Below are 26,225 nucleotides of genomic sequence, written 5' to 3'. Positions count from 1 at the left end.
TCATCCAGAAACTGGGCTCATGGCTGGCAAGCGCATCAGCCCTCTCGCGCCCCTGCGGCAGCGCTAAGGAGCAGTGAGCAGATGGGTGGTAAGGAGCAAGGGCTCCCAGACTGTGAGAGGGATGTCTGAGCTGGCAGGCGGATATCCCTCAAGGAGTCCCAGACTATGAGAGGGTGCAGGCCAGGCTGAGGGGACCCCCCTCCCCCTTAATGCACGAATTTCTTGCTCTAGGCCTCTAGTGTGATTATATTGGGAGAGTGAAAAATAGCGTGTGTGAGAGAGAGTATGTAACTTTGTGGGAGGAGAAGAAAGACCACATGAATTTTCTAAAATAAGAAATTAAAATAATCAAGAGATGACTCGCTGGAGAGAACCCTGATACCCAAGTACCAAAATTGGAAACTGCACAGAGACTGTCAACATTTAGAACATCTGCATGATTCCTTTTCATGTAATAGCCTACTGTTGTAATTTTAATCAATTAAAAGGATTGGTTATTTGAAAACAAAGGAAATCAGTAATGGCTGTAACAACAATCACTGAGAAGCAGTATAACAGTATAACCATATACAGTCAAACCTCGTTTCTCCATGTCTTCCAGTCCCTTTCTGGGGTCTTCCAGGGTTTTGTGCCCTTATCTGGGCTTTTTACCAGATTTTCCCTTTGTGGTCACCATTTTGGCTCCTACTGCACCCGCCTCATAGTTTTGCTTCCCTTCTGGCTTCCACTGTGCATTCCTCAGCAGAGGAATTTTCCCCACATTGTTTACTGCCCCCCCCCCCCCCCCGCCATTAATCTGGAGGAGCGGACAGGTTGTCCCCTCTTGGCGGGGCAATGCTGCTATTCCCTGGAGTTTCTGTGGAACTAGCTTCCTAGTTAATCCATCTTAGTGTCTGGCTTCCTTCTCTTTTGTTAATATTAACAAGCTGCCTTCTGTAACAATTATACTCTGCCTGTAACTTTTCTGAAGATTTGAAATGTTTTTGGAAGAGAAACGGAGATGAGCAGTGGCGTCGTTGCATTACTTAGAAGTAGATAGCCAAGCGTATCTAACGTGTTTAAAGTTGCCTGTGGGACGGGAAATCAGCCTGGGGAGGGTGGGGAGGAGGAACTGCTGATGCTTTTCATCACTGACTTTGAATGGTGATTTGACTGTTGAACTCTGACATGTACATCTTTGATTAAAAATAAAACGAAGTTTTAAAAAATCAATACATGTTAAGGGATTCATGGCTTCGCCCCTGGTAGTGAACTTTAGCATCTTGGAGACAGAGACGGATTAAAAAGGAATGAAATGCAGCAATTAAGCCATTTGGGGACCCTTTACCCTGAAGCCAAAAATCTCATCATAAACAAATTTGCAGAGGATGGGTGGGAGAGAATAATTGATGATCACAATTTTGAATTTTATAAAGAATGCCTCCTTTTTCCATGACAGGATCATTATTCATTCCCACCAAGCTGCGAGGACTCTGGCTCAGAAGTCAACCACGTAACCCTAAGAGACTGAGTTAATACTCTTCTCCTATGTATTAGAGCCACCCTTTTGTTTCCATTTGGAAACCCTGACCGCCCTGAACAAATGCCAGTTTCCCCCCAGATAATCTTCAGGAATGGTAAACTAGGATCCCTGGTAAACTCAAAACACTTAGCAGTGAATTCCTTGTTGTGCTGAGTTTTGTTTTGTTTTTTAAATACAGGAAATGTACTGGAGTTCACTTTTTTTCCTTCCCCAGATAAAACCATGAAAGATTTAAAATCACTGTGCAACAGTTGGTTTTGGCTGCTAGCATCCATTTTTTTCCATTTCTATTAATGCCCAAGCCTTTCCCCCACTGAGTGTGACTTTGGGGAGAGGGTATCCTGGTGACTTCTGCAACTGTTAAAGAGACAGTCATGCTGTCCAGTACCATAGCCACTGGCCACAGGTGACCACTGAGTACTTGATCTGCTGCCTCCTACATGCCCCCTACTGGGGATCGAGCCTGCAACCAGGCATGTGCCCTGACCTGCAATCGAACTGTGACATCCTGGTTCATGTGTCGATGTTCAACCACGGAGCCACACCAGCCAGGCCTATTAACTTTTTATAGTTCAAGTATTTCCATTTGAAAATTCAGCTTCCAAATTAAGATGTGTTATAAATGTAAACCATACTCTGGATTTGGAGGGAAAAGTATAAAATACCTTATTGGTAATTTTTTATATTGGTTACATGTTGAAATAATATTTGGACATATTAGGTTAAATAAAATACATTATTAAAATTCCGCACATTTCTTTTTACTTTTTTAATGTGGCACTAGAAAACTGTAAATCACCCATGTGGCTTGCGTTATATTTCTCTCCTCTCTTCCTATTCCAGAACAGGCCAGCTCGGACCTGTAAGCTGAGTTTGTGCAACCAGATGCTCCTCAGAGCCTGAGCAGACAAGCCAAGGACAGAACTGGTGGGCAGGTGAGAGGAAGGTGAGCCCCTGAAGGGGTCGCTCTCCCTCCCAGTGTCTGGGTGAGACCCCCTAGACTCCTTAGCTTCCAACTCCACACCCACCTAACAGATTCCCTTTGGCTCACATTAGCCCATCTCTTCCTGCTGTTGGCAGTCAAACATCCTAACAGACCTGATTAGGATTTGGCAAGGAGTCTCCACCCTTAAGCCTCGTTTCACCAGAATCCCTGGTACATCTTATTACCGCTCATGTCACAACACCCGGGCTGGGTCCATGCCAAGCTCCCTGGGGGTTCGGGTGCTCAGCCAGGGTGGAGAAGTATGGCTTTAGGTTGTCTTGGCCAGTGAGTAAATTTTATAAATCACCACAATCAGATACTGAAAAGAGAAAAACAAAAATACTGTGGCAGGATCATAAATCCTACGTGTTCTTTGGCTGCCTTGAATTAAGCGAGGACACTTCCCAGAATCCTGTTTATTTGGGAAATTGGAAAATTCTAGCCATCACCAAGAATGGTTTTGTTTTTCTTAGGTTACCTGACTTCCCTCAGTACCTAGAGCTGATTACAGCACCAGGAAAAATTTAAAAAGTAGATGTGCATTCCCCTGGATTGTTAAATACTCATTAAAGATCTACTTCATCTACTTATTTGCTCAAACTGCTGTGTACCCGCCACTGCTGGGGACACCAATGTCCTATCTCAGCCCCAGTTTTCCTCCACTTAATTGTACCCCATTCTGGGTCTTGCTGCCCAGCCTCTGTGATCAGGGGCTGGGGTTCAGGCTTTCTGCTTTGTTCTTTTGCAGACTGATAAATGCTTTTTCCTCTCAGCGATTGCAAATCAGGAGAACATCCATGCTCATCATTCATTCATTCATACTTTTTATTTTTTAAAAAAATTTTTTAGTAATTTTACATAATTTTATTACTTTTTAATCCTCCTATTTTTTCAATTGATTTTTAGAGAGAGTGGAAGAGAGAGGGAAAGACAGAAACATCGATGTGAGAGAAACACATTGATTGGCTGCCTCCTGCATGCGCCCCCACCAGGGCTCAGGTGAGAAGGACCCTGCAACCCAGGTATGCACCCCTGACCAGAATCAAACCCGGCACCACCTGGTCTGAGCTACAGAGTGATATAAAGATGGTTGCTACTCATGCTGGGGTTGCAGGAACCCAGGAGAGGCCAAGCTGTGCACCGAAGCCGGCTGCTGCTAGTGCTGGGCCTGGGGCCACTAAGCAAGAGGTATGTGGCATGTCCAGGTCAGATGCTTCTTGTTCAGGGTTTGTGGATCTTTGAGCCAAGACAGGTCATTTTTATGGAAAAGCCACTGGAGATGGCTTTGGTAAGCCCACAAGTTGTCATTCAGTCATCCCCTATTGAGTGCCTACTAGAGATCAGGTATGGTTCCACAGACAGGGGACCCTCCACTATGCAAAAAAAGTGAGCAGTCTTCTCAAAATGTCAGGGTACACCTATTTTTGTGTGTGTTAATCCTCACCTGAGGATATTTTTTGCATTGATTCTTAGAGTGGAAGGGAGAGAGGAAGGGTGAGAGAGAGATTAATTTGAGAGAGACATATCTATTGGTTGCCTGTTGCATGCACCACGACCAGGGCCAGAGATTGAACTTGCAACCCGAGTATGTGCCCTAGACTGGGAATCAAACCCATGGCCCTTTGGTGGGCAGGCTGATGCTCCAACCACTGAACACACCGGCCAAGGTAGGGGAGATCTTTTCTGATTGGGCTGTACCCCCTTTCTCCTGGGGGAGGGATCATGAAGTGTCAGTGAAAGTGTGAAGCTGGGCCAAGGCTACCTGGCTTGATTAAAACAGGGCATTTGTTCATGAATACATTTTCTTTAAAAAAGTTTTATAAAGTGAAATGTATTTAAGACCTTCACTAATTTATCCCTTCAGAAGCCTGGGTAAGAAGTAACTTCCTTCTGAACTTCCCAGCAATTGCTGTAGCTTAATTAAAGAATGAAAAAAGTGGGGTTTTTTGCAAATGTTACACAACCTATCTATCAATGTACATAAATGCTGCTCTTGGATAGAATATGAGCAGGCCTGTGACGTGTGAATAGGCCACAACTGAGGGAAGAGCTGGGTGATATGACCTTGGGGAAGCTGTTGAGGAAACGGCTCCTCCAGCATTAGCTGAACTTCCTATTGTGTGTTCTCCAAGGTTAACATGTGAACTACCTCGACTCCCTGGACAAGCCCTGCCACGCCTTCTGTAACACTGTGTGGAGCCTCATGGTAACTTCCCTGTCAGACATTACCAGGCCCCTCCTCTCTGCTGCTGATCACACACAAATCCTGGAGGGCAAAGTGCTGACAGTGAGTTCTCTCCTTCCCATATGGGTATCATAGAGTAACTTCTTATTTTAAAAACCATTTGATTTCAGATGCAAGGCGAACTTCGCTGCATAGTGACACCTGGCGTCAGCCTGAGGAGATCCTAGAAATCCCTATGAGGCTCCTATATTTACTGTTAGTCACCGCGATTGAGGCAAAGGGTTGCTTGATCTTATTTTATCCTTTGGAGACTGGAATTTTCCCTTTCAAACCAACCCTTACTATATTGTTCATCACATTTTATCTGAATGAAGTAAAGGTAGGGGTTAAGATTTTATCCACTTTAGTTAACAAATTAAGCGCCCTGTCGGTCATCGGTGACTGACACTATACTTTCCGTCCGGAAGACAAAACAGGCTGGGCGTTTAACGTGGTAAGGATATCTTTAAGGCAGCGGTCGCCAACCTTTCGGACCTCACGGACCACCAGTGGTTCACGGGCCACCGGTTGGTGACCGCTGTTTTAAAGTACTTCATTGTGGTTCACAAATGTCAGTTGCTTCTATATGGCCTCAGTGATTGTCACAATAAACCCTTAGCCAGTGGTTCTCAACCTTCCTAATGCCGCGACCCTTTAATACAGTTCCTCATGTTGTGGTGACCCCCAAGCATAGTGATTAATCACAAAAACAATATGTAATTATATATGTGTTTTCCGATGGTCTTAGGCGACCCCTGTGAAAGGGTTGTTCGACCCCCAAAGGGGTCGCGACCCACAGGTTGAGAACTGCTGCACTTAGATGGTAATGGTCCTAAGGTTTAAAAGTTAATTCCAGTGTGTAGAAAGAAAAATGTGCAGAGAGGTCAAGGGTCAAAGGCAAATGTTTCAGAAGCCCACGTGACACACAAGGAACCAGAATGCAGGTCTTATTGCCGGACATCAATAAATTCATGTTACAGGTAAGCTTTCCAAAAAAACAGTTTTATAGTTTTTAGAAGTACTTTCCTTTGAAAATTTAAAAACTTGACAGTTACTATTCCAATGGCTTTCACACTAAAAAGATAAAACAGATAAAATTAATTTAAAAGCATTACTATGAAAAAAGTAAATGTTTTTATTATTGAGTCTTCAAAATTTTGTGTGTATTTTACACTTAGTCTAAATCCTCACCCAAGGACATTTTTCCCACTAAATTTTAGGGAGGGAGAGAGACATAGATTGGTTGCCTCCTGCATGCGGGATCAAACCAGGTATGTGCCTTACATTGGGAATCAAACCCAAGACCTTTCAGTCCCAGGGCATAACCACTGAGCAACACTGGTCATAGCCTATACTTAGTCTATTTCTTAATTCAGAGGCTAAATTTTCATTCAAAATACTTGCTCTGTATTTAAATTTCATGAAATTTACATTTGAAAAACCCATTCACTTACCAAGTTATTCCAAGCATACTTGAAAGTTTTCTAGTAACTGAGTTAAGAATTGATTTGAATTTAAAAAAATAAAACATTTCCTCGGTCATCCTAGTCACAGGCCAAGTGCTCGAGAGTCACATGTGGCCAATTGCTGCCATACTGAACAGAGCTGATTGAAGGGCCACCAGGAAGTCTGCTCTCAATAGGGTGGCATTCAGAGCAGACTGTCTTTAATCTCATCTCAAAATTAAGTAACTTTCTTGTACCTTAAACTATTCACTATCCCATCAACATATTATTTATAATTACACCAGAGGCCCGGCGCACGAAATTTGTGCACAGGTAGGGTCCCTAGGCCTGGCGTGCGATCAGGGCTGATCTTCCCCGCTGCCGGTAGCCGGCTCTGTCCCCCGCCGGTTGCCCTCTGTGTGTGGGGCAACCGGGGGCCCTGCTCGCTCACACCCGCCTTGGCCTGGCGCCGCCCCCCACCCCCAGTTCTACATTCCCCATTGGGCTATCGGAGCCTGCCTGTTGGGTGCAGCTCCTGCATTGAGCGTCTGCTCCCTGATGGTCAGTGCACATCATAGTGACTGGTCGTTCTGCCATCCGGTCTATTTGCATATTACGCTTTTATATATATAGATTTTCTCATAATATGCCATGTTTTCTAGTAAAGTTTAAACTGCATTCAGATTTTATGTATAAATGTTTTGTTGAATATGAAGCTTCTGGTTATATGAACTCTAAAATGACCCATCATTGGTCATGCATTTTTCTCCAATGACGCCACAGTATTAAACCAACCCTAAAACAGGTGTTAAAAAGGAGATCCCACCATGTTTTTTATGAAGTAATGATTAAATATTTCTTGAATATTTAAGTGGAGCAATTCTTGAGAATCAAAGAGTAAAAATATTATGCTTTAGCTCTCCAATTTATTTCATTATCTTTAACATTTAGTATTTAAACACTCAACTAGTAAACAGTTAGGTATTAGACTGAATAACCATTTTAGAATTTATTTAACTTAATCTTGTGTGACCCTTGAAATGATTAAACCCACTGATCAAAAGAGATCCTCAAATCTTTACTGAAAATGAGTAATTACGCTGCTCAAACTGCTACAGAAACAGAATGTGATTCAAATTCTGGAGCCCACGCAGTTGTTAGGGGTGAGAGGGTGTCGCCTCCTTACATCTTGGCCCTCAGGCTTCTGGCTTGGTCTGCAAGCTCCAATTTTGCGATTGCTGAGAGGTGGACTTCATCTGGTCCATCTGCTAAGCGCAAAGTTCTCGTGAGGACATACCTGGAAAAACAAAAAGAACAGGGATGGCAGGAGTTATCAGAGAGGAACATGATGCTTTCACACCAGTCATCTGATTTTAAGCCAAAACTATTAATTTTCGAAGTCTGGCCAAGGCAGTGATAAGAAAAAGAGCACAGGGAAAATCAAGTAAAGCAGCCAAGGCCTTCTGAAATGCCATTTTAAGTTCTTCCCTTGGGACATGGCCCAGTGCAGTAGGCTTAATCTTAGTCTCAGTTTGCTGCAGGTTATTAGAATTTGATAGCACTGAGAGATCTCTTAGGTAAGCCACAAGTGTAAGTATATAATACTGATAGTTCTTTCTTAAGGTCAGAACTTGATGGGGCACTGCTCCCGGGCGAGAGAAGGTGGCAGTGGAGGCGAGTATCCATTTCTTCCTGACTCCCAGCAACCAGAATCAACGGGAGATGGTCACTGGCAGGGAAGGAAGGTCTATTCTTGCACAAATTTCATGCATCAGGCCTCTAGTTGTAATCATAAGACCATCTTTTTTGGTACTGAGCTCTATATTAAAGTACCAACGTACCCTAGTCGGTTTGGCACTGACCTCCCATGCAGTCTGTCTATAACTAGTACTTTATTTAGCCTTCAATTATACTTTAAAGTAAGTTAGTATCTTTATTTCCTTCTTAAACAGTTAGTGTCAAGGCAGCTGTAGATTTTTAACTCCTAGCCTATCAAATGCAGATGGTTATGAAATGGCACCTACTCACATGTTAGCCAGAGGGTAATCCTGGGAAACACCTGCACCTCCACACACTTGGATGGCCCGGTCAATAATTTTGCAGACGGCCCGAGGGGCGGCCACTTTAATCATTGCAATCTACAAAAGCAAGACACAAAAGGAATGTCCTTTTCTTTGACAATACACCATGTGGCAGAATTTGATATGATCAGTATTTTCTTTGTGAAATAACAAGGGAACTTTTCCACAGGCGTTCACCACTAAAACAGGATCTTCGATGAACGCCAGCAGAGAAGTCCACTGTAATGCAGCTCATGCCATATTTCAGTCAATACGACTTTCTGAAAAGAGGTACCTCTTCCAAGTCACACTTTATTAATTTATTTATACCTTGCCTTTGTTTCGGAAAGAATTTCAGGCAGCTGATAAATTACATTCATCACCTTAGGGATCATAAAAAAAGTTTTTTAAGAGTTTTCAATTATCTGTTTGTCTTAGCAACTTTATTGGCTTTTAGAAATAAGTGATCATGTTCTTATTTCATATAAGCCAGAAATAAGGAAGGGTCAAGATGTTTTATGAAAAGTATACACAGTGCTGTACATTTTATATCATTTTGGCCACACTTCACCAGAACCCTAGGCCATGGCATAGACAGAAAGGTTAGATACTGTGCCCAAGGCCACAAAGCTAGCAGAAAGGGACATAGTGTGTACAATGCCAAGCCAGTATAAAATCTAGGATTTCCTACTTCCTATTGCTGTATGTAAAGAATGCTGAAGAACCTAGTCAGTTTGGCTGAATGGATAGAGCAATGACCCGCAGACTGAAGGATCCTGGGTTGGATTCTGGTCATGGACACGTATCTCAGTTGCAGGCTCGATCCCCAGCCTTTCAGTGGTTCTCAAACTTCTGGCCCTTTAAATACAGTTCCTCATGTTGTGACCCAACCATAAAATTATTTTCGTTGCTACTTCATAACTGTAATGTTGCTACTGTTATGAATCGTAATGTAAATATCTGATATGCAGGATGGTCTTAGGCAATCCCTGTGAAAGGGTTGTTCGACAGCTAAAGGGGTCGCAACCCACAGGTTGAGAACCACTGGTCTAGATACATGCAGAAGGCAACCAATTGATGTGTCTCTCTCACATCGGTATTTCTTCCCCTCCCTTCCACTCTTTCTAAAAGTTAATGGAAAAATATCCTTGGATGAGGATTAACAAACAACAAAACAAAACAAAAGAATGCTGACGATATTTGCATCCTGAAAATCCTTCCCTAAAGCAAGGGCCATACATCTATAATCTTTAAACCAAAATCACATGGAAGCTTCTGAATGCCATCAAGGCACCACACAGCTTGCAATGCCCAGTGGGAGGGAGAATCTAGAGCAGGCTTGACAGATGGTGGTACAAGGGGCCTCACCTGCTTGATAGCGCCAGTGTTGCCCAGAGTGTCAATGGTGTGGGCGGCTTTCAGGGTCAACAAGCGGATCTCTTCAATGGCAATGCGGCTTTCAGCAATCCAGTGAGCCACAACCTCCTGCAGGGGAGCCAAGGGCAGCAAAAGGAGGAGATAAGCTGCTATCTTATGTCACATGTAATACACCGTAATAGTTTGGTGAAAACACCAGTCTAGTCCAAGGACTGTTCCCAAGCCTTACTCTACATATTTTTCACAATATATAGAGTATATTCATTTGATACAGCTTCTTTATTAGTTGTAGAACCATACAGATTATCTATTTTACCTTTCACGATTTTGGCAGTTGTGGCTTTTGAGGAATTAGTCTAATTCATCTAAGTTGTTAAATTTATATGCTTTGGACACATGCCTGGCTGTGTGGGGCCCAAGGCCCAGATCTAGAGTGAAGGAGATTCCACTTTAGCCTTAGCTCCAGGGCCCTTCTCCAGCCCAGCTTTCCCCAGAGAGCTCTGCATTGTGGGTTATAGAGAACCGACACAGACTGGGAAAATGGAATAGATGTACTTGACCCTGTTTCTCTTGCAAAGTACAACTAAAAACCTGGGGAATTTTCTATAAACAAACCTAAGAAGACTCTGAAAGGCCGAGAGAAGAAGGCAGACCTGCTAGGGACTTCAGACTAAAAGAACAACTTGGTGGTGACTTCCCTGGGTTTTCTTTTTGCCTCATGTATCTCAGACTTGGGGCTGAAGAAGCCAGCAATTTGGAAATGCCAAGTAAATAGAAGGCTATTTCATGCTCATGGATTGGAAAAATTAATATTGTTAAAATATCTATACTACCCAAAGCAATCTACAGATTCAATGCAATCCCTATCAAAATACTAGTGACATTTTTCACAGAACTAGAACAAACAATCCTAGGATTTATAAGAACCACAAAAGACCCTAAATAGCCAAAGAATCTTGAGAAAGAAGAATAAAGTTGGAGGTATCACGCTACCTGATATCAAACTACACTACAAGGCTATAGTAATCAAAACAACATAATATTGGCATAAAAACAGACATATAGATTAAGGAACAGAATAAATAGCCCAGATATAAATCCATGCCTATATGGTCAATTAATCTACAACAAAGGAGGCAAGAATATACAATGGAGTAAAGGCAGTCTCTTCAATAAATGGTGTTGGGAAAACTGGACAGATACAAGAAAGTGAAATTAGACCACTTTCTTAAACTATATAAAAATAAACTCAAATGGATTGAAGACTTAAGTGTAAGCCCTGAAATCATAAAGGCCCTAGAAAAAACACAGGTAGTAAACTCTGATATTGATGTTAGCAATATTTTTTGGGTATGTCCCCTGGGGGCAAAGACAAAGGCAAAAATAAACAAATGGGTCTACATCCAACTGCTGAAAGCTTTTGTACCACAAAAGAACCCAACAAAACAAAAAAAGGCAATCTACTGAGTAGGAGAAGATATTTGCAAATGATACAGCCCTTAAGGGGTTAATATCCAAACTGTACAAGGGGTTAATATCCAAACTATACAAAGAACTCATACAGCTCAACATAAAAAAACAATCCAATTATAGAAGGGGCAGAAGACCTGAATAGACACTTCTCCAAAGAGGGCATACAGATGACCAATAGACATACGAAAAGATGCCCAACATCACTGATCAAGGAAATGCAAATCAAAACCAAAATGAACTATCACCTTATGCCTGTCAGAATGGTTATCAACAAATCAACAAACAAGTGTTGGTTGAGGATGTGAGAAAAGGGACTTCTTGTGCACTGTAGGTTGGATTGCAAATTGGTGCAGCCACTATGGAAAACTATGGAGGTTTTCAAATAATTAAAAATAAAATGGCCATGACCCAGCAATCCTACCTCTGGGGTATTTATCTGAAGAAATCCAAAAAACGAATTAAGATATATGCACATCTGTGTTCATTTTTAAAAGTTTTATTTACAATAGCCAAGTTATGAAAGCAATCTAAGTGTCCATCGGTAGACGAATGGATAAGATGCAGTGCATAAATGCAATGGAATATTAGCCATAAAATAAGAACGAAATCTTACCATTTGTGACAACATGATGGACCTAGAGGGTATTATGCTAAGTGAAATAAGTCATACAGAAAGACAATTACCATATGATTTCACTTATATGTGGAAATTTTTTAAAAAACAAGCAGAATAGAAAGACTCATAGATACAGAGGATATTTTGATGACTGCCAGATGCGAGGAAGGTTGGGGGAATGGGTGGAAAAGGTGAAGGGATTAAAAAATACAAATTGGCATAGGGAATATAGTCAATAATCTGTATGGTGTCAGATGGTATGAGATTTATCGAAATGATCACTTACAAGTTATATCCTGTCTAATCACTGGGTTGTACACCTGAAACTAATACAATATTTTGTGTTACCAGTAATTGAAAAATATAAATGATTTAAAATAAAAAAAGAAATAACACGTTAGATATATTAGGTTAAGTAGAATTCTTAAAATCAATTTCATCTATTTTATACTTTAAAAAAGTGTAGCAACTAGAAAATTTTAAATTGCATTTGTGACACAATATATTTCTATTAGATGGCTCTGCCCTAGAGGTTGAGACAAGACTCTGAATTGACAACTTCAAATGAGCCACCAGTGGTGAGAATCCTTTTTGATGGTGTGAAACGGGATCCTAACTTCACGGACAGACCCTGGAGGCATTTGCTGTCCAGCTTCAGCACAAAGGAGAGTGTGCAGCTGGGTACCTACAGACCCTGGATTTGCTGAAAAGGATTAAGTGGGTAGAAACCGAGTGCTCTACGGAATTGCCAGATCAGTTATTAAGACAGAACTTTGATGTAGAACTGCTAGCTTTAGCGCCTGGAAGGAGTCTCCAAATTCAGGGAAAAGGAATGTTACTTTCACAAATTAGAAAAAAGAAAAGAAAAGAAAAAGCTGGCCCGAATTTTTGTTGATATGCTTACACATCTCTTTGATTTCTGCCAGATCATTTTCTTCCTGTCAAATGCAAGAAGTTTCCAGGGAGTCATACTTTGGAAAAGCCCAGCCTTGTTCTAATTGATACATTAATTTTAAAGAGCAGGAGGGAAATTTCCCTTTAGTGCAATATTGAAACATCTCTCATGATGTGTATTCAAGATGCTGTCCCTCAACCTTTCTGTGTCCTTTCTGTGTCCTCCCTTTACCCTGCTCGAGGGGTTGGATGCAATCCTGGAAGGAGAAAGCGTAAGAAATGATAGCTGATGCCTTGAGCAGCTTGTCGCTACCACTCCAGCAGCAGTGCGGAGTTGCATCCATGGCCCCCAAATTCACACCTTCCTACCTTCTCTTGCTGAACCCTTGCCCCGGCCATGTACTAAAGGGGTTCCCCATGAATGATTCCTACGTGTGTTCCATAAAGCAGGCTGTATTTTCTCAAAAGAACAATGCTATGACTAAATATAGATATGCTGAAAATATTTCACAAAAAAGCAAACATAGTCTACAGAGAAATTTAAAGTGAAAAATATATTGCAACATTTCATAAGATGGTCACAAATGTACTTTACAAGGAAACCAATGTCCTAAAATATATTTGTCCAACAAACACAAGTACAATTTTATCACAAGTTTTACCTATATTAACATGTCAGCAATTGTAAGTTTTAAATATCTAACGATAATTTTGTCTTCTTAAAAGTTAGAAGGGCTTTCTGGGGATGATTTGGATATCCCACTTGCCTTAAAAAGTTTTTCAAGTAAGTCTGAAATGATATCTTCTCTCGTGATATTCTCTAATTTTTTTAAAACATATTTTATTGATTTTTTACAGAGAGGAAGAGAGAGGGATAGAGAGTTAGAAACATCGATCAGCTGCCTCCTGCACACCTCCTACTGGGAATGTGCCCGCAACTAAGGTACATGCCCTTGACCGGAATCGAACCTGGGACCTTTCAGTCCGCAAGCTGACGTTCTATCCACTGAGCCAAACCAGTTAGGGCATGTTCTCTAATTTTTATTGTGCTTTGTAAACAATAGACTCGGTAGTACCTCATTTATAGAGAGAACTTTAAAAAATCATGAATATCCCACCAACTATTGGTTCCATTTCTACTTACATTTCCCAGTGACAGGGAACTCACTTCCTCCTGAAGCATCCATTCCATTTTTAAATCTCTCCTCTCACTGAATTTTAGGCTGTTTTCCTCTATCTTTACACTTATCTATACTAATTCTTCCAGAAAGCCGAAAACAAAGCAGTCCCTCCTCCTATGACAGCCCTCACATGCCCACAGACAGTATAAAGTCCCAGATTCTCTGGAGAGCGAGAATCTGAGAAAGCTGAAGGATTGTCCATGCTCTCCATGCTGAGTGCTGAAGCACTTTTTGAGTTATTTAATCTACACAAAGAGAAACCTCTCTTAGCAGACTACATTTAAATACAGATATAAATGTACTTTGGGGGAAAGAATCTCCTTGTTTCATGTAGAGGAAATCTCTGAGCAAATGCTGTTTTGGTTCAAGGTTAATTTCAAAATGTACTTTACAAGGAAACCAATGTCCTAAAATATATTTGTCCAACAAATTGAAATAGTAAATAATTATCCTTACATGCGAATGCAGTTTCTTCTTAAAGGCCACCCTTTGTGTTGCCCGTTCGCACATGATCTGCAGAGCTCGCTCTGCCAGACCTACAGTTCGCATACAGTGGTGGATTCTGCCAGGCCCAAGGCGGCCTTGAGCAATTTCAAATCCCCTTCCTTCACCTGTGAGAAAGAAACACAAAGAGGAAAGTAGCTGTGGCCCATTCATTGTGTTAGTTACACAAATCCTGAGAAAATGATGAGCTGCCCTTCAGTATAAATGACATTCTGGTAGGAAAGAAAGTCAGTTCTGTAATTAGGTTCATTATACATTTACAGAACTTTTGATTTCTCTGTTTTTAAATCGCCATCATTAAACACTGTGATCAAATTTAAGAACTACCTCTTGAGTACCTACTATGCATAAGCTATTAGTGCCACAATGGTTACAGAGGAAGATTAGCCATTAGAGTTTAAGTCAAGAAGAGGAGACAAGGCTGGTAGGAATCCGGGATACAGAGGACAAAGGCCTCGAAGGAGGAAGAGACTGTAACCTCGGCCTGGCAGGCCTGGGTCTTGCAGAGTGGATGGGGTGAGGAGCACAAAAGCCTTCCTGGAAGAGGTGCCATTGGCGATTCTCTGAAGGTGGGGCAGGATTCCCATAAACTAGAGGGCGGAGTCATCCCACGCACACAGTGTTCAGGTTATTTATGCTTCTAACGTGTAAGATTTGAGTTCAGAGAGTACTGAGGTTTTCTTAAAACAAGCAGAGGCCTGAAGATCATGTTTTAGGAAAAAGCATGTGGCTCTGAATTCTATATTGTTTAACTATGTTTTCAATTGATGTGATACAAAACCACAAACACTTGAATAAAACATTATTCCATGTAAGAAAATCCACAAAGTGGAATAATTTCCCTTGTAAATGGAGCAAGAGGGAAAGTATCTAAATTAAGGCAGACTTCATATCTTTTCCATACTTAGACCTGGAAATATTTTAATACGCAGTACAGTAGAATCATTTTTGCAAACTTTTCTCACCTAGTATTAAATTGCTGGCAGGAACTCGCACTTGATTAAAATGGATCTCAAAATGTCCTCCATGCAAATGATCTATCAAATAGAAAATAAAATTTTAAAGAGCAAAATGAGTTAACAAAAAAATAGTACCATCTAATTAATCTGAAGTATAATTACTTAGACAGTAGGATTTAAAAGCCTCATATGTCAGACATTCCTGGGTAGATCTGAGCCCTGAGCCAGCCCCTAGCATCCTATACCCCAGAAAAATCATCAAATGTTCAAGTTAGAAGAGTTTTTAAAAAATAAATTAGACCCAGGGCTTTTGAACTCATTCTCTGAAGTTGTAGAGCTATTAAAAGGGAAGATGGGCCTGGCCAGTATGGCCCAGTGGTTGAACACCAACTTACGAACCAGGAGGTCACAGTTCCATTCCTGGTCAGGGCGCATGCCTGGTTTATGGACTCGATCCCTAATAGGGGGCATGCAGGCTGCAGCCGATCAAGGGGAAGATGGCTCCACAGCTCCAATCAGACTATTTTATTATTGCTGCTGCTTTGAATTTTTTTATATATGGGCTTCCAAAGAAAATTTTGCTTGGAAAAAAAAAGTTCTAATAATTCAAAAATTGAAAGTGAGTAATGTAATTTGTTTCTTCTTATCATTGTAGAAACCAATGTCCAAAGATGCAAAGAGGCTGCTCAGAGGGACAGAGCTGGCTCTGCATTGGAGATGAAGCAGGCTGGGCCTTTAGGAATGTTTTCCCCAGTGCAGGCTTGTTCACAATGTGTCACCTCTTGAAAATGCTGGCATGTCACTGAAACTGGGAACACATTCACACTTGTCTTTACAGCACTGCTCCTCCCGCCCAGTTCTGGAGATAATCTCATCCTAACCCCACACCCTTTTCCTGTCAGAGCGAGGTCAGTAATCAATCTTCTCCACACTGTTTCTTTTGGCCTTGGGCATAGGGAGTTGGAGAAGTGCTGGTGGATTTCTCATACTGAAAATTCTAACATAGCTCTGCAATGGAGGGTATTTGCAGCCAATCGATATTATGAACCCATTGTGGGAGTCTTTCAGGCTGTTGGTCTGCAAGCCAACTTCCTATGCACAACTTGCTTCAGTGAGTTTGTTCATCCCCATCTCACCAATGCTTAATCTGTGGGTGCGTTCTACAGCTGCATCCTAGAGGGTGATCATGTCAGATGTTCTCTGAAACTTGAACTTTTTAAAAAATATATTTTTATAGATTTCAGAGAGGAAAGGAGAGAGAGAAACAACAATGATGAGAATCATTGATTGGCTGCCTCCTGCATGCCCCCCACCAGGGATCGAGCCCACAACCTGGGCATGTGCCCCGACTGGAATCGAACCCGAGACCCTTCAGTCCACAGGCCGATGCTCTATCCACTGAGCCAAACCAGCTAGGGCAAAACTTGAACATTTTCATTGCACCACAACAAAGAGAAAGCCAGTGTCACCACAGAACCAGAAGTTCAATAAACTTTTTCATAGCATTATCACCTGCTGTATAATCACCATGCTACCTAATTTACTTATTTACATGTTTGTAGTTAATCCTTGTCTCCTCCCTGAAGCATGTAAGCTCTATGAGAGATCAGTCTCTTGTTTTCACTAATGTACACTAAGCACTAAGAACAGTTCAGCACTCAGATACTTGCTGTGAATGACCTGAGCAGCAAGGAAACAATGGACATGAGCCTGATGTGGGTGGCAGGTAAGAAAAGTATCCTTGCTGCCCGGCCAGCGTTGCTCAGTGGTTGAGTGTCAACCTATGAACCAGGAGGTCACGGTTCGATTCCCAGTCAGGGCACATGCCCAGGTTGCGGGCTCAATCCCCAGTGTGAGGCGTGCAGGAGGCAGCTGGTCAATGATTCTCTCTCATCATTGATATTTCTATCCCTCTCCCTCTCTCCCGTCCTCTCTGAAATCAATAAAAATATATTTTTAAAAAAAGGTATCCTTAGAAATTCCATGTAAGGACAGAAGGGAGGAAAAGTTTTGCATTCAATTCAGTCAAAACTCATTACTTACAGCTCTTATAGGATGATTAAGAAAGCTAAAAATAAATTTTATTGTGGATTGCCTAGATTTAATTTTTCTAGGTATATTTTACATTGGTCCATTCTCCTGGATGACAGAACACTGGCAGTCAGAGTTGTTCCTTGAATACGCCCTTTCCCAAAAGTAAACAAAATGCACCACCTCTCTTCATTTGTTGGCATTTATATTAAGGCAGTTGTTAGGGCCAAAAGATTTCTAAGAACACATGTCCTACATTAAAATGCTATCTATTCCCTTCAGTCTAACTACATACTCCAGTCTTCCAGCATAGCCATGTTGATGGAGCACTTACCCATGTAGCCAAAAACTGACAAAGGCCTTATGATTTCTACTCCAGGTGTGTTGATAGGAACAAGAATCATGCTGTGTTGTTTGTGTCTGATCAAAACAAAAAGAGATGTTAGGAGAAGTCTGCTAAGTGGAGAAATAAAACAGATGTTAGGTGGAATTACAATTGTCATTTTTGTTGTTGCCATCATATAATACATAAGTAATGTCTAGAATGGGGTGTAAAAGTAATATATCCAGCAGAGTCGGATGCAGGCTGGGATCTGGAACAATAGTAAAAGTTATTTAATTGAGGCTTCTCATTGCTCAACAATGGGAACTGATATACAGTGTTAAACATTTCAAGTTTGATCTAAACATCACTTAATTACTTACAGACAGTTCTGAAAAATTTTGTTTTATAATCTGACCCAAAAAGCTTTGGGAAGTAGTAACACTTTTAATACAGGAATTTCCACAGTGAAGAATGTACAGCAACATTTCCTAAAATATGTCCTAAATATATCTTTAAGCAAAAAATAGTGAAATACAAATGTGTGACATTTAATGTCATATTTTATATTATGATTTATGAACCCAAATGGTGCATTTTAAGTAAATTATATGGATAGAGAGGAAGACTCACTTGTATTCAGACATAGATTTCAATCACAATTGCTTTATTACCTTGGTGTCGTGGCATTTTTAGTTCTTCCCATAACAATTGCAATTTTGCACTTTGGATTCCCAGCTCCTAAAACCAAGGGGAAAATGAGCAGAATACATCATAAAAAATTTTTTTAGTCTGACATTATATCCTAAAAGTTCTAATCCTTCCAAGTTTATCCCTGGCAAAACACTCACACACACACACACACACACACATACACACACACACACACACACACACACGCACACAAAACAACAACAACAAAACAAATAGGAAAAATCCTTGATTTTTAAAAAAAAGAGTGCTTATGTACTAAACTGTATGTCAACTCAAGAAAAATGACTTGGCAAGGCCAAGAATGGACTCCATCAATGAAATCTGTACAGAAGTACCCGGAAGTCAAGCCACGAAACAGCTGCAGCCCTTTAGACAAGATGACAAGCGCTCCCGTTCACACCATGTCAGACTGCAGCCAGCCAGGAAGGCTGTGAAATCTTGCCAGTGCATTTCCTCCTGTTTAGATCTCTTGTTTTCTGACACATGGACAAGGAAATGTTAAAGCTCTAAATTTACTCCCCAACCAGTGGCTGAGAAAACAACCTCATTTCCCCTGCAAGAGAGTTGGACGAGGGGAAATCTACTTGAGTGAGGGTCTCAGCACCTATCCCAGACTCCATCCTTAGCCCTAGCCTTACTGTGGAGCAGCTGAAGATGGTCTGCTTGGAGCTCTCCACACGTATGAGGCTCTGATCCCACCTTCAGTAAGCCTCTGTTTGTATGTATGTATGTAAGGGTTAGAAATTTGAAATGTAGCCGAAACCGGTTTGGCTCAGTGGATAGAGCGTCGGCCTGCGGACTCAAGGGTCCCAGGTTCGATTCCGGTCAAGGGCATGTACCTGGGTTGCGGGCACATCCCCAGTGGGGGGTGTGCAGGAGGCAGCTGATCGATGTTTCTAACTCTCTAACTCTCTATCTCTCTCCCTTCCTCTCTGTAAAAAAAATCAATAAAATAAAAAAAAAAAAGAAATTTGAAATGTAGCTTCTCATTTTAATGCAAATTTTTATTTTATTACAGTTCAGAGCTCTAGGGCAATTCCATAAAGGAACCTATTTTCAAAAAGTACATTTCATTTTCACCAGTTAGTCGAAGAACCTGGTCCTACAAGGAAACTACCATTTAACTGGCTTTCTAATTAAGGCCATAAACAACTGGGTCAGATTAAGTTAAACATGACTACAAACTCTTAAATTATCATATTCTTTTTTTCTAACTTCTTATGAAATGCGGTTTCAAGAGATTTGAAATGATACAAAGATTTGATGAGAAATGTTAGGAATGATGTCAAATGGTTGAATGCCATAATATCCCAGGAGTTTAAAAGTTAAAAGGATATACCATTTGCAACAGCATGGTTGGAACTGGAGAGCATTATGCTAAGTGAAATAAGCCAGTCAATGAAAGAAAAATACCACATGATCTCACTCATTTAAGGATAATAAAGACCATTATAAACTGATGAACAAAAATAGATACAGAGGCAGAGCAGCATCGAAAAGACTGTCAAACTACAGCAGGAAGGCCGGGGAGGGTTGGGGGGGTGGGTAAGAGATCAACCGAAGGACTTGTATGCATGCATATAAGCATAACCAATGGACACAAGACACTGGGGGGTAGGGGGAGCCGGGGGAAGGTCAAGCGGGAAAAAAAAAAAGAGACATATGTACTACTCTTTGTAATATTTTAAGCAATAAAACAAAATTTAAAAAAAAGTTAAAAGGATAAACTCCATAGAACATATTAAAGGACAATGCAGGGATGTAATCAGTAAGATACGAGCTGTGGGAAATCTGAGACAAGTAATCCAGTTTCTTAGTTAAATTGCAATAAAAGAGAGAAGGAGGCTCTGGCCAGTGTACTCAGTGGTTAGAGCATTGGCCCACACACCAAAGGGTTTCAGGTTTGATTTCTGACTGGGGGCACGTAGCTGGGTTGCAAGTTCACTCCCCATCCCCTGCTCAGGATGTGTGCGGGAGGCAACCTGTCCATGTGTCTCTCACAATGTTTCTCTCTCTCTCTTGCTCTCCTCTTCCAACCCTCCCACTCTCTCTTAAAAAGCAATGGAAAAAGTATCCTCTGGTGAGGATTAACAAACAAATAGGAAAAAAAAAATAGGAAAAATCCTTGATTGATTAAAAAAAAGAGGGAGAAAAGGAGCTTACAGATTAAAAATGACTTTTAAAAACATATCAACCAACAGTAATTTTTAGACCCTATTTGGATCCTAATTCAAATTAAAAATATTAATGATAATTATGAAACAACTAGAGGCCTGATGCATGAAATTCATGCAAGGGGCTCAACCTTTGCAGCCCCGGCCTGGCCTCAGTTGGCCCTTGAGCCCCTCACAGCCTCAGCCAGCCCTCTCAGCCCTGGCTTTGTCCAGAAGGTTGTCTGGAACGATGGCTGTTCAGTCTAATTAGCATATTAGGTCTTTATTATATAGGATTATACAGGATTAGAAATGTGAATACTTACTAGATATGCAATGATAATGAAATAATTTTAGGTGTGTAAATGGTTACATTTTTTAAACAGCCCTTATTGAGAAACATACTAAAATATCTGAAGGAAATGCTGTGATATCTGGGATTTATTTTAAAATAATATGGGGAGAGGTGGGAATGGGAGTAGGGACAGAGCAAGACTGAACATGAATTGAAAATTGTTGAGTCTCAAAACTATTCAAAGAAATACTCCTAGGAGATGTAAATGTGTAGCAGAGATATGAAGAAGAAATACAGGTTGTATATTGAAATGTCTGGGAAACACACATACAATGATTGTGAAGAGTAAAGGCGGGCAGGGCCGAGGAGAGATGCCCTGACTCCAGATTGAGAGGGGATTTCGAAGAGGCAGAGTGAAGAAACAGTGCTAGAAGAGAAGATGATTAGGCAAGAAACACTAAGGCAAGCAGCAGATAAAAAATCTGAAGAGTGAAGTTAGAGAGAATAAGTCTACTTTATTATTTTTTTATTTGTTTTGAATGGGTCTACTTTAAAACCTAGCACTTGCATTTGGAATTTTTTGAAATTCCATACAGTTGAATCTCTGGCTCTATAGAAAAAAACAAATGAAACAGAATGCACAACTATAGCTCTTGTATTTTCAGTCTATCGAGGAGATACTAATCAGAGAAAACTAGACAATGGAAACAATCAAGAATTTGCTAGAGTTCAGAATAGAAACTGAAATGATAGCTTTTCTAAAACCAACCTATAGTCAAGATGGCAGAAATGTTTGTCTCCCATTGTGCCTAAGATCCCATTGATATAAAAATATGAGTACAATGAAGGTAAAATCATAATAGAAAAGGGATATAGAAGGTGAGGTATAGGATTGGTGGTGTTGGTGGTCACCAACAGATGAGAGAGTTCAATAAATGTCTGAGAAACAGAAGGAGGCAAGTTGACCAATGAAATGGGCAGAGAAATCAAGAGTCTAGAAAATGATAAAAGAAATTGCAAAGGGGGAGGTTCCGGCCCCAGAGTCAGAAGGTATGACTGAGAAGTGAGGTCACAAAAGGGAAATTAATCCAAGATTTGTAAGTGGGCAAATGTGTTACAGGCAGGTATCTAACAGCCTAAGGAGAAAGTATACAGTGTGTTACGAAAACCTGTCACTCTGAGACTTGAATGCAAGCTTCCTATCAGCTGACTAGAGTGAGGCCCAGCCCTGTTCACCAAGTTCCTTGCAGAATTCCTCCTCAGGAAGAGCTCAGGGTTAATAACAAAGAAAACCTCCACCAGCTACTCTTTCTTTTCTCTTAAGTATGAACAGAAAGACAAGGATTTGTAGTATGTGAAGAGAGTCAGAGCATTAAAGAGAATAACTGTCCAGAATAAACCAAATGGACCTTAGAGGAACAAAATAAAACAACAGAGAGAACCTAAAACAAAACAATATGGAGCTAACTCAAACAAAGACTTCTAGTTAATGTAATCTGAGAGGTCCAAATGCATTGTAGCTACAAAACCAGGAAAGGATGCTATGCGACAGGAACAACCAGAGAGCAGGAAAATAAAAACTCTTAAGAGATTGAGCTATGATCTCTAAAACAAAGTTTGATAGAAGCACTAAAGATCAAATCACGAAAATTTCCATAAGCAAAGGAAAAAGTCAGAGACTAAAAATAGGAGGGCAAAGATAAAGATACTTAGAGCAAAAACAAAGTCCAACATCAGAATACAAGGGGTCCAATAAAGAGAAAATAGTCCAATAAAGAGAAAACTAAAGGGAAGAATTTATCAAAGAAACTTGTAAGACTGAAAAAAAAAATATCAGATTTAAAGGACCACTGACTGGCAAAGAAGAATCATCAGATATGTGCTCGTGACCCTTCAGAGCTTCAGAAATAAAGGGGAAATCCTAAATGGTTTCAAAGAGAGAAACACAAGTCGCCTACAAAGTAATGAGGATTACACTTGCATCAGACTAAAGACTCTGAGAGAGAGATCTCCAGAAAAGAATGAATTACAGGAATAGTTAGAGCAGTGATCAGCAAACTGTGGCTCGTTAGCCACATGCGGCTCTTTGGCCCCTTGAGTGTGGCCACGAAGTTTCAATCGCACTGTACGTGCGCGCTCGCACGTGTTATTTTGTGGAAGAGCCACACTCAAGGGGCCGCAGTTTGCCGACCACTGAGTTAGAGCAAGCATGTCAAACTCTCGGCTTATGGGCCGCATGCCTCGTTTATTTGGCCTGTGTTAGCCTTTAAGTTTGACATGCTTGGCTTAGACGTTTGTGTTTATGTGTAAGGGAGAGGAGATATGATAAAAGCAAATAATGCAGTGCAAGAAAAATGGCAATGAGAAACTCGAAAATACTTTTTAAATATACAAGTGAACTATGATTCAAAAATAAAACTAATTGCAATATGGCATGAACTTAATATATAGTGTAAGGAAAGCTATTCTAATTGACCTTGATGCTCCTTAGAATGGCCAAGGTGATATTACATTGCCTCAGAGAAGGACACGCAACCTGTCAGACTACTCGGACAGGCACTGAACAATACAGGGTGTCCCAAAACATGAACACACACTTTAACTGTTGATATTACTCAACTGATGTTCCCTTTTCAGCCAGACTAAACTTTGAACAAAGAAAATTCGTCCTAAAATGCTACTGGAAGTTTGAAAATGCAGTTAAATACAAGCACTGCCTTTATAATTAGGGTATCCAAAAATAATGTGTATACACTTTAACAGCTGATAACTCAATTTTCACTCATTTTAAGGTTTAACCGATTTGAAATAATGCATGAAGCCAGACTAAGCTTTGAAAAGAGAAAATTTATCCACTAGACTTTTTTATGGGGATACATAAAAGTTAAAGTTAAGGGTACAAAACTGGCAATAGTTGATGAATCAAGGGCACACAAATACCAAACAAAATGATTCTTGATGGTTGCGATTCCATTGCTTTGCGTTATCAGCAGTGCCTAGAACTGTCATCAATTTGAAAACAGATATTGACAAAAAAATTAATCATTTCTGTAGATTCTTTTAAATTTTGAAAATGAACTGTATGCTAATAATCAACAACTTTATAATCATTCAAAGTGTGTATATATTTTTTGGGGCACCCTATATTAACATAGTCCTATGAGGCAAGTGCTATCTGTTGGTTTCAAAGTTTAGAGTCATCCTATGGTCAACTATGACTGTGGTTGCAAGAAAGAACATAAATGCTCTTTCTCCTGACGATGTAAAAGCAGCACCTGTGGCTGATACCAGGTACAGTACGGAAGGAAGGGATAAAGGCAGAGAAAGGGGTCAGTGCACTCAGCCTCATGTCATAGTAAAGCTTGAAGAGATGCTGTCCAATGAGGATGCAGAGGAAAGATTTAGAGATCATTTAACGTTTAAAAAGTAACAAAAAATTTGAAACAATAACATATATATATATATGTATGTATGGAAAGGGCAGAGAGTTATAATACAAATGAGTGAAATTGTCAGGATTCACATTGGAGAGTCAATGAATAAAATGAATAAAGTGGGAGAGAGAGGAAAAAAAAAACATTTTACTTAAAATTATAGCAGAAACCAAAGAACTAAAACCAGAAACTTTAGAAGAATTTTCTCTGGGGTAGGCTATTGGGATGTGGAGGGATGGAAGCTTATGCTCTTAGCTAGATTCTGATTCGTTACCACTTCTAACTTAATAATAATAATAAGTTTAAACACTAGCCTACCATCTTGTAAACAAATCTGTATATCCCAATTAGGAGAAGGAGACAGAAACTTGCTGAGTAAACTGCAGTATGTTCTTTTCTCTCTTTCCTAATCTCCTCTTAATTAGAACATCTAACATGGCCCTGGTGGACCCATTTCCTGCGCAGGGTGGGGCATTTCCTCACTTCTTCCATGTGATAATACACAACTCCAGAAATCCTTCATGCACACTCTGCCTTATTAAACACTTCAACTGATTTTTTAAACCCACTAAAAAAAACTTTCATCCAGGAAAGGGAACAAAGGGGAAGAAGGTAGCATGACTAAAACTGACGACTATTCACTCACGGGCTGGGAGTGGAGTAAGGAAGCACCTTAGACTGACTTTGATCTTGAATCCCATGACTGCTCCCCAGAGTTGGCAGAACATGCAATCATATGTTCATACATGTAATTCAAATCGTGACTAGGAAATAAAGGAGAAGCTTTTTAACTGACTCAGCACAGGACATTTTTAAAAAACAATATTAAGTTGGCCATTAAATACCACACTGTAAGCAGATTAGGACATAATGGTATGACTTGGGGTTCATTTTTGGTAGAGATCTTTTATTTTTCAATTTCTATCTTGGTAATCAAGAACATTTTGGATAAATCTTTTAAGGTTTCATGGATCTTAATCTAGACAGCCAGAAGCTACATCCTTCAAAAGTAAAATCTTCTAACTCCCTTAAACCAGTCGAAAGCCCCATTTTCCTAATACTCAGAATATATATAGTTTTCTCTAATATTTCCCAATAGCATTTCTTGCCTTGCTCTTTCTGTCATAAAAAAAATTGTTGTGCATGAGTGGGGGGGATGGGGGGTAATGTGGGGATAAGGACACATATGTAATAACTTAATCAATAAAAAAATTTAAAAAATTGTTGCTATAGCTTTGTGTAAGTGCCTAATAAATTTCAGATATCTGGTAAATTTTGAAGAAACTAAAAAATAAGGTAGCCTGGGCGGTGTGGCTCAGTGTTGACCAAGGAACCAAGAGGTCACTGGTTCAATTCCCAGTCAGGGCACACGCCTGGGTTGTGGGCTTGATCCCCAGTAGCAGGTAAGCAGGAGGCAGCTGATAAATGATGTTTCTCTCTCATTGATGTTTTCATCTCTCTATCCCTCTCCCTTCCTCTCTCTCTAAAAATCAATAAAAGTGCCCTAGCTGGTTTGGCTCAGTGGATAAAGCCTTGGCCTGCGGACCAAAGATCCTGGGTTTGATTCCAGTCAAGGGCACGTACCTCAGTTGCAGGCTCCTCCCAGGGCCCAGGCCCTGATTGGGGCTCCTGCAGGAGGCAACCAATTGATATGTTTCTCTCACATCAATGTTTCTCTGTCTTTCCCTCTCTCTTCTACTCTCCTTAAAAATCAATGGAAAAATATCCTCACGTGAGGATTAACAACAAAAATAATTAAAAATTAAAAAGAAATGAATTTGTGCACCAGGCCTCTAGTCCTATATAATAAAAGGGTAATATGCAAATCTACCGAATGGTGGAACAGCCGGTAGCTATGATGCACACTGACCACCAGGGGGCTGATGTTCAATGCAGGAGCTTCCCCCTGGTGGTGAGTGTGCTCCCAGAGGGGGAGCACCACTCAGGTACAAGCCAGCTGAAGGCTGGCGAGCACAGGGGCCCGCCTCCATGGCAGCACTAAGGCTGTCCAACTGCAGCTTAGGCCCATTCCCTGC

The 26,225-nt window shown here is 40.6% G+C and overlaps 1 protein-coding gene across 2 annotated transcripts in view; it reads right to left on the bottom strand.

The window, feature by feature from the left end:
- Positions 1-7,082: 7,082 nt before the first annotated feature.
- Positions 7,083-26,225, bottom strand: part of ACAD11 (acyl-CoA dehydrogenase family, member 11) — a 71,294-nt gene continuing 52,151 nt past the window's right edge. For both annotated transcript variants that reach the window (XM_005863578.2, XM_014537523.1), the window contains 7 exons: positions 18,268-18,334; positions 17,606-17,691; positions 15,247-15,318; positions 14,234-14,388; positions 9,605-9,721; positions 8,205-8,314; positions 7,083-7,473 (listed from right to left, as the gene is read on the bottom strand). In XM_005863578.2, the coding sequence (XP_005863640.1) occupies positions 7,359-7,473; positions 8,205-8,314; positions 9,605-9,721; positions 14,234-14,388; positions 15,247-15,318; positions 17,606-17,691; positions 18,268-18,334 (722 nt within the window). In that variant the 3' untranslated portion in view covers positions 7,083-7,358. The remainder of the gene's footprint in view (positions 7,474-8,204; positions 8,315-9,604; positions 9,722-14,233; positions 14,389-15,246; positions 15,319-17,605; positions 17,692-18,267; positions 18,335-26,225) is intronic.

Source organism: Myotis brandtii, unplaced genomic scaffold (genome assembly GCF_000412655.1).
Source record: "Myotis brandtii unplaced genomic scaffold, ASM41265v1 scaffold18, whole genome shotgun sequence".
NCBI classification, from domain to species: domain Eukaryota; kingdom Metazoa; phylum Chordata; class Mammalia; order Chiroptera; family Vespertilionidae; genus Myotis; species Myotis brandtii.
The sequence above is the reverse complement of the archived record's forward strand: the minus strand, read 5'-3'. Positions and strand labels throughout refer to the sequence as shown.